The sequence below is a fragment of the Oryzias latipes genome, chromosome 11, assembly GCF_053564925.1.
Source record: "Oryzias latipes strain Hd-rR chromosome 11, Olatipes_Hd-rR_3.1".
NCBI classification, from domain to species: domain Eukaryota; kingdom Metazoa; phylum Chordata; class Actinopteri; order Beloniformes; family Adrianichthyidae; genus Oryzias; species Oryzias latipes.
The window spans coordinates 7,055,036-7,068,964 of NC_136247.1; the positions used below are offsets into that span (position 1 = coordinate 7,055,036).

Consider the following 13,929-nt stretch of genomic DNA (forward strand, 5'->3'; position numbering starts at 1 on the left):
TAGGTGTTTTGGGCATCAGTGTACACGTGTGAGTACTACAAATAGTGAATAAAAAACAATCCCTAATACTTACATTGTATTATTATTATAATTCATTTTTTCCAAGCATTCTAACCTTTTTGGACTTGGATTGAAAAGATGAAGTTAATAAAGCAACAACAAGATGAATAATCAAAGCTAAAACAATAACAGCATGACTAAAAACATTTTTCTATCAAAGACTACACTTAACAAAACAATACATTAATATAAAGGACAGTGATAGATCCAAAATTGGTTAGATCCATCAATGTGTCCTTTTAAACTGTTAGTCTTCTCATCTGTAATTTCAAACCTCTTCTAAAACTCGTTTGTCTCTTTTCGGTTCACATAAGCCGGAGTCTCCGGGGAGAACGTGCAAAGTCCACACAAAGGTTCCCCATTGGTGATTCTGTTACAGACTATCCAACCACTGCGTCACCGAGCTTTTTCATTAAAAGAAATGAAAATGTTTTTGGTCCAAAAAGTTGAACCTCCTACTCAACCATATGAGAAGTCTCTTCAGAAGTTAGCTGAATTCTTTCAGAAGTCAATGAGGACAAATATGGGCAGAAAGACAGAACTGACGGTCTGGAGAAGCGTCATGCCCCCGAGGGGGCAATCAGCTGAAAACATAAATGCGCCGTTTAACTAAATGATTCCTTTTTTCGCCTTTACTCATCATTTCTTGGGCATGAGCTGGCTCCATTTGGGAGGCATCACTGAGGAGCTGCACTGAGTCTGGTTTTCCTCATGGAAGCATGACATGCAACAGTTTTAACCTGACAGTCTAATTACGATCATCATGTCAAAGGTGAGGCCTGTGGCTGATTGAGCGACTCATCTTAATGGCAGGACTCCATGATGAGGTTGTGTTTTCACAGAACTTTACTATTAACGACAGCGTTGCAGCTGATTTTCCCCGTGATCTCAGGATGGTTTGAATCAGAACTCAAAGTAAAGGTTGAAATTTAAATTAGGAGGGGAAAATACCTTTAATTCCCTAGTTTGGTGGAGAAATTGTTAAGAAAATAGCTATTTTGCTGTCACAGTGTCTCATCAAGCAAATCTTTACAGTTTTTTGGCTAATGCTACAAAAAAAAGAGAGTTCAGAAATGTGTTTTTGCTGTTGTATTACGGTATTTTCAAAGTAAAAGCATCAACGACTAAAGGCGTAGTAAAACAAAGTTGAAAATGTTGTGGAAAAATTATCAAATATGATTCCAAGTGGCTTCTTTTGGTCTCTGCAAAAGTAACAAACCCGGCTTTTCCAAATCCACTTCTCTCTACTTAACATATTGTCCCCCAACTAGATCATCTTGGTTTACTTAAGGAGAATTTTCAAGGTCTGGGTGTCCTTTAGTGGAATGTAGCAATCCCATTTCCTTGACCATGCTGGAATTCTGGGAATGATAGGAACGACTCGTTTTCTTTTTTACTTTAGTCAGGGTCTGTGTGAACTTTCTGTCCAGTAGGTTAACATGTTAGTGGGAAGGTCATCAAGCATATAGAGATCCTTTGATTTTCTTTATGTCACTGCTCTTTATCATCCACACTAAACAAGAATCTGAAGCCAATTTTGAGCTGAATTCACTTCATTTTAACTTTGTAGGATTTTTACAACCTAAACTGCTTTTAGCAGCATTTTTGCAAGAATTTTTTTAGAAAAATTAAACAATGATACATTCTGTTGCGTGAAATGTGGTTGCTTGTGTGGAAACAAAGGCTCTACCATCTTCACATCCCTAAATTATTCAAGCTGCCTTAACTGCACCAGGTAGGAGTCTTGTGTTTTTCAAAACTGCAGCAAGAAAGCAACTATTCTCTCAATGTGCAAGTCTTTGTTTTAATCACCATTTTATGATCTGCGTGTTTATACAAGCTAAAAAATATGAAATATGGTAGCAATAATACTGATAAATAAATAAATAAATATATATATATATATATATATATATATATATATATATATATATATATATATATATATATATATATATATATATATATATATATATATTTTCCGGACTATAAGTCGCACCGGCCCAAAAATGCATTATAAAGTAGAAAAAACCACAGATAAGTCGCACTGGACTATAAGTCCCATTTTAACTTTCACAACCTTATATGACTCAATCATAGCAGACTGTTTATCTAATAATTTCACAGTAATTTTTTCTCAAACTTATTTATTTATTCTTTTCATGAAGCATCATTGGCCAACTAATACTCTGTTTTCATCCTGTATTTGTAGAAACAGTTTTCACTTTTATTGCATTTCTGAATCTATGAAATCATTGGAAAATAGAATATTATGTTGTTAGCCTTCAAGGTCTTACTGTAAAAAAAAGTTTGCTGATTCTCTGAGTCACTTAACATACTCTTAACACTTAACATACCTCATACATCAAATTGACACAGGATGTTCATCTCTGTTCCTCACAAATGAACATAACAGGAAGGTTAACAATGTATTTATTTCAATTTATTTCTAATATAAGTCGCTGCGGAGTATAAGTCGCACCCCTTGCCAAACTATGAAAAAAAGTGCGACTTATAGTCCGGAAAATACGGTAAACTTTATATCAATTTAAATTACAATGCAAAAATTAAATTCTAAATTTAAATGCCAAACCTAAAAACAAATCTAAATGCAGAGTAGATTTAAATGCTACATTAAAATTTAAAAAGGTGATTAGTGCAGATCTAAATTTATAATAAAACTGAACATCTTTAAACGAATAAAATACTGACATAAAAATGTGTACAGGCCTAGCCCAAATTAAATATAAGAATATATTGTCAGTCTATATTTAGCTGAATGTAACTTATAAATTAAATTGTTAAAGTTGAATTATAAAAATATCAAATCTAAAACATGATTGTTAAATCTTGATTTTGTGTATTAAACATTTTATGTTTGGAAAATGTCCTAATTGACCACTCCTATATGAGGAAAATTAAGGCAAAAGTCACAGTTCCTAAGCCTGCATACTGTCACTAACTATTGCATAGTTGGTATAGTCACAAAATTCATAAAATACATAATTTCAACAACTTACAAGCTTGCAGGTTTGTCCAATTCACAATCTCATGAATTCAGCTATTCTGCTGACTCCTGGTTTATTTGGCTTTTTGTTGTGTTCATTTCTTGACATTATTTAACAACAATGCTTCCAATTTAGGAAAAATTTATAGTGCAACTCAAAACGTACATCTGTTCCATGAGTTAAAATTGAAAATTCATCCCGCTTTCACGGCCATTTTGAACTACAGTGACATCAGAGATTGTGTGGTGAAAAACTAAATGGGACAATACTGCCCTCGTGTGGCTGCAGAAAAAAAAAGAACTTTTCCTGGTCAGCGTTAATTCATCCTCAACTTTCAAGAGATGCTTATAATAAATACAAAAATATGTTGTGAAAAAAAAACAGTATTGAACACAAACATAAACGCACCAATGCAGAAAGTTCTAGTTTCGACGTCGCCAACGTTTGGCCGTTTCCACGGTAACGAGTCCGTGCTGTGAAAAAAGAGAAGATATCTCACTCGGTTTAAACTTTGTTGAACCAGAATCCTTGAACCAAACTGAACGCTCATTGGTTCCTGTTTACCAAACCCGTCTCTGATTGGTCAGCTGGGTTTCCTCAACTGAGTGTGTCATTTTTAGCGAGACCCAGCACTCTCCGTTTTTTGTTTTTTACTCATAAAAATTCCAGCTAGTGTGAAAATGGCAGAAATATCGGAGTGCAAGTTTTATTTTAATCCTCTTCCTGCTAAAAAGTTTTCATTTCTACAGGACAAAGAAACACTGGCGCTGTTAATGAAATGGTGACGCGAGTGGGCAGCGTAAATGAGCTTTAGCGCACCAGCCTAATTAACTGTTTCTAATGAATGTGTTTTTGTTTTGGTTCAGGTCCATGCTCGGCAGGATTTCAGCCCAGACCTTCAGTTTCGACCATAATTTCCTGCATTACAACAGTGAAAAGTTTGCTCTGGTAAATCTGATTCCACCAATATAGTTTTGGAACATTTTAGATAACCGGAAGTAATTTTTAATTCGTGTAAAATATTAAACTACAAAATATATCTATTATTTTCTAGTTTCATATAAGACAAAACTAAGATGTAAAAATTGTTATTAAGATAATGAAGCATAAATATTTTGTTTAGTCATTTGATTAAAAAACTTTTTATTTTAAGCAATGTTTCTAAGAACACATTTGTTTTAACTTTACATAATATTTTAAACGGAAATTTCCTTTGGGAAGAGTGAGTGGTTATGTTTTAGGAAAAAGATAATTATAGTTTAGAAATAGCGATAGTTGGTTGTGCTTAAAAAAGGATATAATTGGAGAAAAGTGTACACTTTTAAAGATATTAACTCCTTTTTTTAACAATACACACCAATTTTAAGACATACTTCAAATTACCAGAGAAAAATGTAAATAGCTTTTGCTAATTTTTAAATAGTATTTTGTCCCAAATGTGCGAGACATCACAATTTATAAAAAAAAAAAAAAATCATTCCAAGACTAATCATACTGGTTTTATTGGAAGATTTTTTTCATTTATAACATGTGAAAAACATCTTATATTTTATGTTTCAGACCGGTTCTAAGAAATAGACTTGCTTGAGTTAATGATACTGGAAAGTTTTATTTTACTAAGAACTCTGGGACAATTTTAGTCTTTAAATTACTAATTCTAGATTTTAAGATGCTTATAATTTAGCAGTAAGGCTAGTTGTAGCACTTAAAATATGTTATTTTTGTTGGAAAGAGTATAAACACAATTTATTAAAAAAAAAAAAAAAAAAAAAAAAACTTTCCAAGACAAATTCTACTGGTTCAATTGGCAATTTTTTTCATTAACATCAGTGGAAAACTATTTGATATTTTATATTCTTTTACTTGTTTTCAGAATGACATTTTGTTGATGGCCGTCACAATATTATTAATTTTTGTGTGTGTTTTCCTTGTTAAAAATACCAGAACTGTTTCTCCAACAGGACTTTTTCAAGGATCCGGTGGTGGTTTTCGGTCTGAAACACTTGGTGTCTGGAGTTTGGGTACCTCTTGGTACGCTGCATCCCTAAGAAAGCCTCTCCGTAGAACATCTAGTCCATCTGCTGCTTGATGCTCACAGGCTCAACTGTTCAGCTCACTTAGTTGAACTTGTGTATTGTAGATAAACCTGTGGTATCTGTGCATGTGGAGCCCGTGCCATGTTCCAGGGTCTCCACAGATCTGTTTGATCCGCTCTACACTTGTGGCATCCTGAGGCCATCGGGACTCGTGGTGAAATGCCTCCACGAGGTTCACCAGGACTATGATAAACTCCGACAGGTGACTCTGTCTCCTCATGTCTGTGTGGTGCAAAAAAAAAAAAAAAAAAAAGTGAGCTCAGGACTCGATTTCTTCCTCCAGATGTTAAAGGAAAAAGAATTCTGTGTAGTTGGACGTGAGGACAGAGCAGAGTTTCTCTTTTGCCTCTTCAAACACCTCTGTCTGGGAGGAGAGCTTTGTCAATACGAGGACTCCGTTGATCCTTACATAAGAACCACAAAGAAGATATACAGAGACCTGATCAGGTAAACCAAGAGCCCGGTTTTCTTCGACCCCAGAATTCAACCCTGGTTAAAAAAAATGTGTCCCTATTTCAGTGTGCAGAAAGATCCGGAGACAAAGAAGATCAGTGTTGTCTCCAAAGTCTTCAGAGTGTGGGTCTATGTAAGTGACTGCTTCTTTGTCCGTTTGTACTTTGTTTTTGTTTTTTTTATATAGAATAAGAAAAATAACTGCATGAACATCTACTTTTTATAAATAAAGTTGCCAGATTTAACTATATCAGGCCAAACCACAACATCAATCTTGCCCAATTCAACAAAAATCAAACCAAGACAAACCCCAAAACTTAAAGAAAAAAATCATATCATAGGCACTCAAACCTCAATGCATTCACCGAATCGCTCCACTTTCACTCCAACATGCTGAAAGACTACTTTTTTGATTTATGCTATTCACAAGTTGTAATGATCACCATAGATTGCATGCTGCCCCCCCCCCCCTTTAACCACTATACGTCACTAAAATCAAACTTTGAATTCATTTAAAAAAAAGGCCTTAATTATAAATGTATTTTATTGCGTACGGTAATCTATTCATCGTTTACTTAGTTAACAGCCACAATTATTTCTAAATAATATATTTTTGTTTTAAATATTAGTTTCTAAAAATATTTTATGAAGTATTATTAAGTTTTGCAAATACATTGCACTTTATTTTCAACAATTAAAATACTTTTTATTTATTCAGTTTAATTCTTAAAAGTTTGAAGATTATGTGTGAGTGTTTTTGCATATTGGGGTTTATTTCTTTAACATGTCCTGACCCTTTTAATAAAGATCTTTTTATGTACCTCTACTGTCTTCTAATAACTTACTTACAGAATTAAAGCCAGTAAATGATGAGAGAAACTTCTAATAGGTGCTCAAAAATATTGTCAATGTTTTTAAAAATATATTTGTCTTTTCAGTGTTTTTTGAGAGGCTTTTATTTTGATATTTCTTCTCAAATTTTGACATTTTGTCGTGTTTTTAAGGGTTTTGAAAACTTTATTTTTTTTGGGACGGTAATTCAGGACAGAAAGTGTTTACTGCTGCTACGCAGGGCGTTCCCTAAAGAAGGCTTCCTCTGGATGGCAGCAAACGCTGCTCCAAAACCTGTGGGTATCCTTGAGCAGCAGAGGTGCATTAGGCCCAAGTGCACATTAGTGGTGTTGTAATGTCAAAGCACTAATGCATCCAACAACAAAAAACGTTGAGTAAGGGATTTTAGCTGTGTATTTAACACAACCAGCAGGATCTCCCTTCTGATGATTCAAGTACATGCAGACGCATTTCCAGAAAGAATTGGAGGCATTTTTCTTCACTTGACCTCAACATTTTTTTTTTCTAAACTTCTTTTTTTTAAATAATAGCTTAAATGTGACATTTTGAAATGTGTATTTTAAACAAAGTATTCAGATTAAACTGGAAGGATCCATTTCTCCTCTGCAGGATGAGTCTGGTCGATGTTTCCCTGCAACGCCAGAGGAGGATCAAACATTTGCTTACATGATCGTCGACCCTCAGAAACGACACGTCACTTTGTTCTGCCACTTCTACGGAATAGGAAACTTCACGTTTTAAGGAATTGTCCTGTTGCTTCATGGAGAAATGGAAAATGATTCTGATGTGAGCAGCTAAAAACAATTCAGTTGGGTTACAGAAAGGGTCAAAATTTCTATTTTTCTTTTAAAAGTCAGTTTAGAAAGTTTTAATTGAATTAGCTCCAGTCATGTGTTTTTAGAAAGAACAGAAGTCAAGTGTAATTCTGCACATAATAGCTAGTTTCTTTGGCAACAAGCCACAGTCAACAAACAACACAATGCAGCATTTACAGTCGAAATAACTTTATTGAAACAAATAAATTAATAATTTAGTCGTGAGCTACTGTCAGAAATACCTCTGTGGACTTCTTTCATAGATCAAATGTAGGATTGATTTAAAAAAAAAAACAACAAAAAAACACCAGCGTGGTGTTTTATTCTCACCGTCTCATCGATTGGAAGACTTAAGAGTTGAGTAAGCATCTTGTTTTATTGCTCGATCAGTTCCTGTTTCATTGTAACAACACTTCTAACTCCTAGGAGAGCAGCTAAAGAGCTATGAGCTGGAATGTCGAATGGCAGCAATTAGTCAAAAGATGGATAGGGTGGTCATGAGAGAAGAGAGCGTGCAGATTGAGGCATGCATAGCATTCAGTCCGTTGGACAATCACTAAACTAGAGTTTCTTAAAGGTAGTTGCCCCCCCCCGTGGCCTCAGAGGTAGTTGTGTTGAAGCTGTTTTGATCTAAGCGACATGTGAGCATGGCTGCAGAGTATGGCAAGCAAATTGTATCATAAATCACCAGGAAAACTGCCATAAACAACACAAGACGGTGTAAATTATGTGTCAATTTTAAAACATTCGTTAAAAAACTGCATTTTTGATGGCTAAAATGCTGTTGTTTATTCTGTTTTTCCCTGTGAGGTACGATATCTTTTGCTTGCCATAAAAGAGAGAGTCTGCGCCTTTGTTCTCCACATACGACAGGATGGGAGGATGCAAGTGAGGAAGTATGGTGGTGTACGAACATACAGTTTTGTCGGAAAACGGAAGACGCTAAATTTACTAGAATTAAAATGGTGTTTCTTTAATCAAGTCAGGGCCGGTTCATACTTCATAGCGATTTGTAAAGCTTGGTTGCAAGGCCATCAATCGTAATCGTATGAATTAGCTGCAAAATGTGACACACGTTGATGACATGCTCTGCGATTGGGATTATATGCCCATAATAGAGTTGTGTGCATATCGCGCCATTTAACCTGAATTTATTTATGAAAAGATGCCATGGCGGAGCAAACTCCACAGACTCTAGGGGTTAGACATCATTTCATTCTGACTTAGTTTGGGGGGAAAAACAACATTTTCTCTGCATATTTACTTTCTAATGCAACTATGACTTTAGCTGTATTTCATTAAGATGGGGAGCAGGCGGCAAAACTTTTCAAATCTAACTTGTTTTTAAAAAGAAGTATAATTATTTTGCATGTTGAGACTTTAAAAATACAAAGAAAAACCTGATGCAGCACCTTTCTTGTCTTGGCTGCACCATTAATTTACCATAAACCTATTAATATTGATGTAAGCATCTTTACACACAAAAATGCACATAAAAAGCAAGGTTTATGTGTGAAAAAAACAAACATTTATAAATAAAATAATTTAAATAAAATGTCAAATCACCGAAACGCTGGACATATTGGCGTCATCAGGCTTGAAAAGTATAAACGCTACTCAGAGTTTGTTGCAGCTATCACGGAAAGTTGCAACCAAAATCGTAAAACGTAAACCGCGCGATTGCAGTATGAATGCAATGGGATTGATGCGACGGACGATCGCTATGAAGTATAAACCGGCCCTAACAGGCTTATCAAACAAGAAAAAAGACATTATTTTTTTCATTTTCTTTATATGAAATCCAATCAGGATTATTGTTTAAGATGGAAATCTAGAGCAAAGAAGGCACAGGTCATTCGCTTTCGTGTCTTGGCTTAATGTACACGAGGCATCATTACGTGTTTTGCTAAAATTTTCATGAGGAAAAAAGAAAACATGCAGTACACTGATCTTACTACAGTAAATCTCAAGGTTCATGGGAGAAGAGTAAATACCAAATCGGATTCGTCTAAAACAATCCATCTAATGAGCCTGCCTAAAGATGAAGCAATCAACGGCAATAGTGTCCAAACCCTTTAAAAAGATCTAAACGCTTACATTCTCTGCTTTAATGCCCGCTTAAATAGAAAAAATAGCGCCTAAGTCAACTGGCTTGACTCGGACAGAAAGATTCTCCCTGACCAAAAAGAGTGATGGAGGTTTTCTCAGCTGAAGCTGGCATCAGACGCTGAGAGTCGAATGAATAAAAATCATGCTTTGCAGCCCCGATCAGCTTCATCGTCCATGATTTAACTCATCCTTAACATCATATGTGTGAAATCTCGCTGACATCTAGCCAAAATCCTACAAAATAAATAAAATGTAAGTAAAGATTTCAGCACAACCAGAGCAAAACTAGAAGCACAAAGTGCTAAAAATGTTAAATACAGGAGTGTGTGTCTGCATGTGTGCACCCTCCAGTTTGTCCAACATTCAAGAGGAGAGGAGGAATCCCTAAGAAGAGAGTCAGCAACTGCAGACTCTTAGAAAGTGAATTCCACCTGTTTAGAGCGGTGCATTCCAACACTCAAAGTTCATGCAGTAAAACCGTCGGCTTTGTGCTTAAAATGGCACCAAACCGGCCTTTTCGAGGAGGAAGCACCTGTGTCTTTAAGAGGCGTGTCACTTCCTGCCTAAAAAAAAACGTAAACCCGCCTCCGGGAAAGTTAAAAGACTTGAATAAGTTGTGCATGTCTGATGAAGAATCTGCGCTGAGCATGCATGGCAGGGCTGCAAGACATCGCAAAGACTGCGCTCGATTAATTCAGGTCACCGAGATGCTCGGAGCAGCACGGCAACCTCCCAAAAGTTCTCCAAGAGGGATTTTAGACCCATGAAAGAACACCGTGGCTCTAATAAATCCTCATCAACTCGGAACAATCCTCAAATGGAAGCCAGCCAACCGGAGAACAATGTGGTTCTCTTTTTGCAAGTGGGCTTGTTGAAGACTCCTGGGGGGGGGATGTAAAAACCAGCAACAAAATAAGGTACGCAGGAGTCGGTGTGTACGACCCAATCCTTCCAATCTGCTTTCATGTGACACATTAGGCTTTTTGAAGCAGGATTTAAAACAAAACAAAAAAAATCTCCTTGTTTGGGTGGGACTGTTGGGGCTAATTCAGGTCACTCCTGGGGGGTGGTGCCACTTTTTTACTGATTAGTTTGTCAAAAGGAAATTCCAAATGTCTGGACAAGCATTGGAAAAGTTAATTCCAATGGCCAAAAGAGAAAAAAAATAAGTTTATGGAGGTGAAAGAAAAAATCCCAGCAAAAATCTGGAAAGCCTCTTTGCATAGTCTGATTATCTGCTGGTTTAAAGTACATGAAGGGTTCGGGAGTTGAGCGTTAGATGTTTTCTACCTCATTGAGCTGAGAGGCATGAGGTGGAGCCATCTTCAGTCCATATCGGGAAAAAGACAGGGACCAGGCATAAAAGGAGGAGTGGACAGCAAGGCTGGGCTTCTGACTCTAAAGGGGTTCATGCCTGTGTCATTCCAAGTTGTCGCTTTCCGAGCGGGAGATGTTGAGCGTGTTGGCAGAGGGGAAGAGGTCCCTGTGGTCCGTGGGGCTGTGGTAGTCTGATGTCAAGTCGGGGTCCAGCAGGGAGGACAGGGTGACGTGGGACGAGCCTTTCTTTATGCACTGCGAGTAAAAACTGAGCAGAAGGTCCAGCTTGCCCTCTATGGACTGCACCTGAACAGATGTACACAGACTGGGCTTGAGAGGTCTCAGCGGGCAAAGAACTTATCCAAAAAATGATAAACAAATGCCTTACAAATCAAACCTCATGTTTCCTCACCTGTTTCTCCACCTTCACGACACGTCCCATCATGCTCAGCTCATCCAGTGGATCCAAATCAGGTGGGGTCTTCTCTCCCTTTTCGGGGCGTGTTTTTTTATCAGGTTGAACAGGCCCTCGCCCAATTATCAGATCCACCCTTTTAGAAAAACACACATTCATCCGGGAAAAAGTTTAAAATCTCTTCCACTTCCTGCCAATCATGCAATCTTTCAGGAAACAGGAATTGGGATTGGGGACACATTCACACCTAGAGACAATTTACTGTAACAAGTTAACTTATGAAGCATGTGTTTGAACGGTGGGAGGAAGCTGAAGTCTCCGGGGGAAAACCCACGCATGCACGGAGAGAACATGCAAACTCTACACAAAAAGATCCCCCATTGATGCTCTGTGTCAGGTCATTTATGTTAAATGTCTTAAATATAAATAAATTAAGTATATTTGCTTTGGTTGAAGGCCCTCATTACCTAACTTCTTAAAGCTAGCCTTCCTTTACATTTTTGTTACGGTTGATTGTTTTACTAATAGTATTAAAATTTTATTTAACTCTAGGAATATTGGAAAACTACTATTTTAATTAATCTTGTTCTTTTTTTTATGTGTGGAAGTTAAAAAGAAATAGACAAAAATAGAAATGGTCAAAGCTGCTGATGTGTGATCCTGAGAGCTTATTCAGTAAAACTCTTCGATTTTTAACTTTTACTTAAACAAATGACCATAAAAATGTCAACTTTAAATGTAACTGCTTTACTGTACACACTGTACCGTTTGGTTTAGCTGATATCAACCTTTTAAAGAACTTTTAGGTCTTGTTCCTCAATTCTGAAAATGTAATTTTGAAACTTTTTATATATTTAATTAAAAATTTGAAAAATTAAAAAGTAAACTGACATAAGTAAAAACATTTGTTTGCTGTGCAACAAAAAAGGAAAATTCTGATTTTGTAATTGCGTTAAATAGATTTCTTTTATTTTAATTAAATTATGAAACCATCGTTTTCAATGAATTGTTTATTTATAAAGAAGATTTTGAACGTTTTTTCTTATCCCGCAGAGAATGAAAACTTAACTTTTATGTACTTTTGCTAAACTGATCCGTAGTTTTCTTTATAACCTGTACAGCAAGATTGTGTTATTGTCATTGAATGTTGCAGCCTCATATCTCAGTTTATTTTGCTTTAAAAATAAAACATACTAATTTGTTTGCTGTAGTCCATGAAGAAAGGAATATTGGTGATTTGATTTCTCTAAATGTGTTATCTGTGTGCAGCCTACCTCATCTGCAAGCTCTTGATGCGGCCCAGCATGTCCAGGTGTCCTGCAGAGTACTGCTCAATGACATCTTTAACATCATAAGGACGCAGGGTCTCCTTAAACTTCCTCTTAGCCACGAGGAACTTTAAGATCCTGCACACACACAAAAAAAGCACAACAGCCTGGCTGTTATCACTCCACCAGACAGGTCTGAAGGGCTTCAAACTGCACACAGACTCATGGGAAACAATAATAAACCTTTGCAGCAATGCTGCAGCTGCAGGCTATCAAATGATGCGGCTGAGAGAAACAGAAAATTAATTAAAGTCAGCGTGACCTCATCATTCACTTACAGGCCCATAAAGGGGAGCCTTCACAAACCGTGTGGATACGTGGAGATGATGAGAGCCCCAACCAGACATTTTCTTATCAGCGTTTGCTGTTTCAGCAATTAGCCCATTCCCTCGGATAGAATAACATGCACAGCCCTTTATTCTATCGCCCCTTTCCGCTCCTTTATCAGCGTGACAGCCATGTTTGGAACCCGGCCGGTGGACTACAGCTCATGATCACCGGCCGCACCCCCGAATCTGGGAGGATTGTTGACCCAGCACTGCTGTACTGCGCAAAAGAACTTTGCCAGAGCAGCTACCAGGATGTTTGCTTGAGACCTTTAGCACCACGGATGCTCAATGCTCTGTTCTGATAACAGACCCCAAGCATCAAATGCAGGCAAAACAGCTTTCTCTGAGCTGTGCTGCCAAGAAATCACTGTAAATGTGGGTTCACATGCAGAAAATGAGCCGATTCAATTCATTTTTATTATCAGCAAAAAGGAGCTGACTCTCTGCGTTCCGAGAAACACAGCAGACAGGACTGGAGCTGGAAATCTGTAGAGAAACAAGGCTGTAAGACGAGCGAGGAGGCACGTTCATCAGGTTTTTGCAGACTTGTAAAATGCTTGTCACAAAGCCCCAGAAGCTCCAAACCCAACACCAAACATTCAGCCAGTGATTATGCAGAACAGCATTGTGTGACCACAAACTATTCAAAACATTTCACACAACACTTGCAAGAAAAGGGTTTGTGTTGCTGCTCGGTTTGGTGCTTACCATTTACTTAAGCTGGAGCACAAGAATGATAAAAAAGATAGAAGAGAAGAAGTAGTGTGGGAGGAAGAAGAATACGTGTTTTGTTTTGGTCGTTTTGGAGGATTTGGATCCAGAAAATAGAGGCAGATGTGGCAAAAACAAAAACTTCTAATCGTGGACAATTAACAGTTAAAAATAAAAGGGGAGGGAAAGATTGTGCAACAATAACCTGAGCACAAAATTTAAATAAAATGATCTCAAAATAGGCCTAAAGTCGTGAGAAAGAAAAAAAAATCTCATCCTAACAGGGTAAGGAGGAGGAGTTGCTCCACAGCTGGTAGTGGCTGTCAGAGCACTGCTTCCCCTCACGCAGCACTGTTTCTTGATGACTTTCGTGCTCGGGGTATTTTTGCAGGCGGTCTTTTCTCGTTTTGCAGGTGGATGCAGATTTTTTTGCCAG

General features: G+C 37.1%; 2 protein-coding genes across 9 annotated transcripts in view; one reads left to right on the forward strand and one right to left on the reverse strand.

Annotated features, from left to right (window-relative positions):
- The first annotated feature begins 3,646 nt into the window (after positions 1-3,646).
- On the forward strand, positions 3,647-9,644 carry cfap300 (cilia and flagella associated protein 300). Its single transcript, XM_004074196.5, has 7 exons — positions 3,647-3,849; positions 3,935-4,016; positions 5,030-5,099; positions 5,209-5,366; positions 5,448-5,611; positions 5,684-5,750; positions 7,079-9,644. The coding sequence occupies exons 1-7, from the start codon at positions 3,749-3,751 to the stop codon at positions 7,208-7,210; spliced, it is 774 nt and encodes a 257-aa protein (XP_004074244.1). The 5' UTR covers positions 3,647-3,748; the 3' UTR covers positions 7,211-9,644.
- Positions 7,457-13,929, reverse strand: part of kcnq4 (potassium voltage-gated channel subfamily Q member 4) — a 53,842-nt gene continuing 47,369 nt past the window's right edge. For all 8 annotated transcript variants that reach the window (XM_078954611.1, XM_078954610.1, XM_078954609.1 and 5 more), the window contains 3 exons: positions 12,400-12,531; positions 11,123-11,261; positions 7,457-11,016 (listed from right to left, as the gene is read on the reverse strand). In XM_078954611.1, coding sequence (XP_078810737.1) covers positions 10,813-11,016; positions 11,123-11,261; positions 12,400-12,531 — 475 coding nt within the window. In that variant the 3' untranslated portion in view covers positions 7,457-10,812. The remainder of the gene's footprint in view (positions 11,017-11,122; positions 11,262-12,399; positions 12,532-13,929) is intronic.

Bases quoted from the DNA above. Each gene is read 5' to 3' on its own strand.
- cfap300 (XM_004074196.5), top strand. From the start codon at position 3,749: ATGGCAGAAATATCGGAGTGCAAGTTTTATTTTAATCCTCTTCCTGCT. The intron at 3,850-3,934 runs GTGACGCGAGTG...GTTTTGGTTCAG, and splicing joins CTGGCGCTGTTAATGAAATG to GTCCATGCTCGGCAGGATTT. The intron at 5,612-5,683 runs GTAAACCAAGAG...TCCCTATTTCAG, and splicing joins ATATACAGAGACCTGATCAG to TGTGCAGAAAGATCCGGAGA.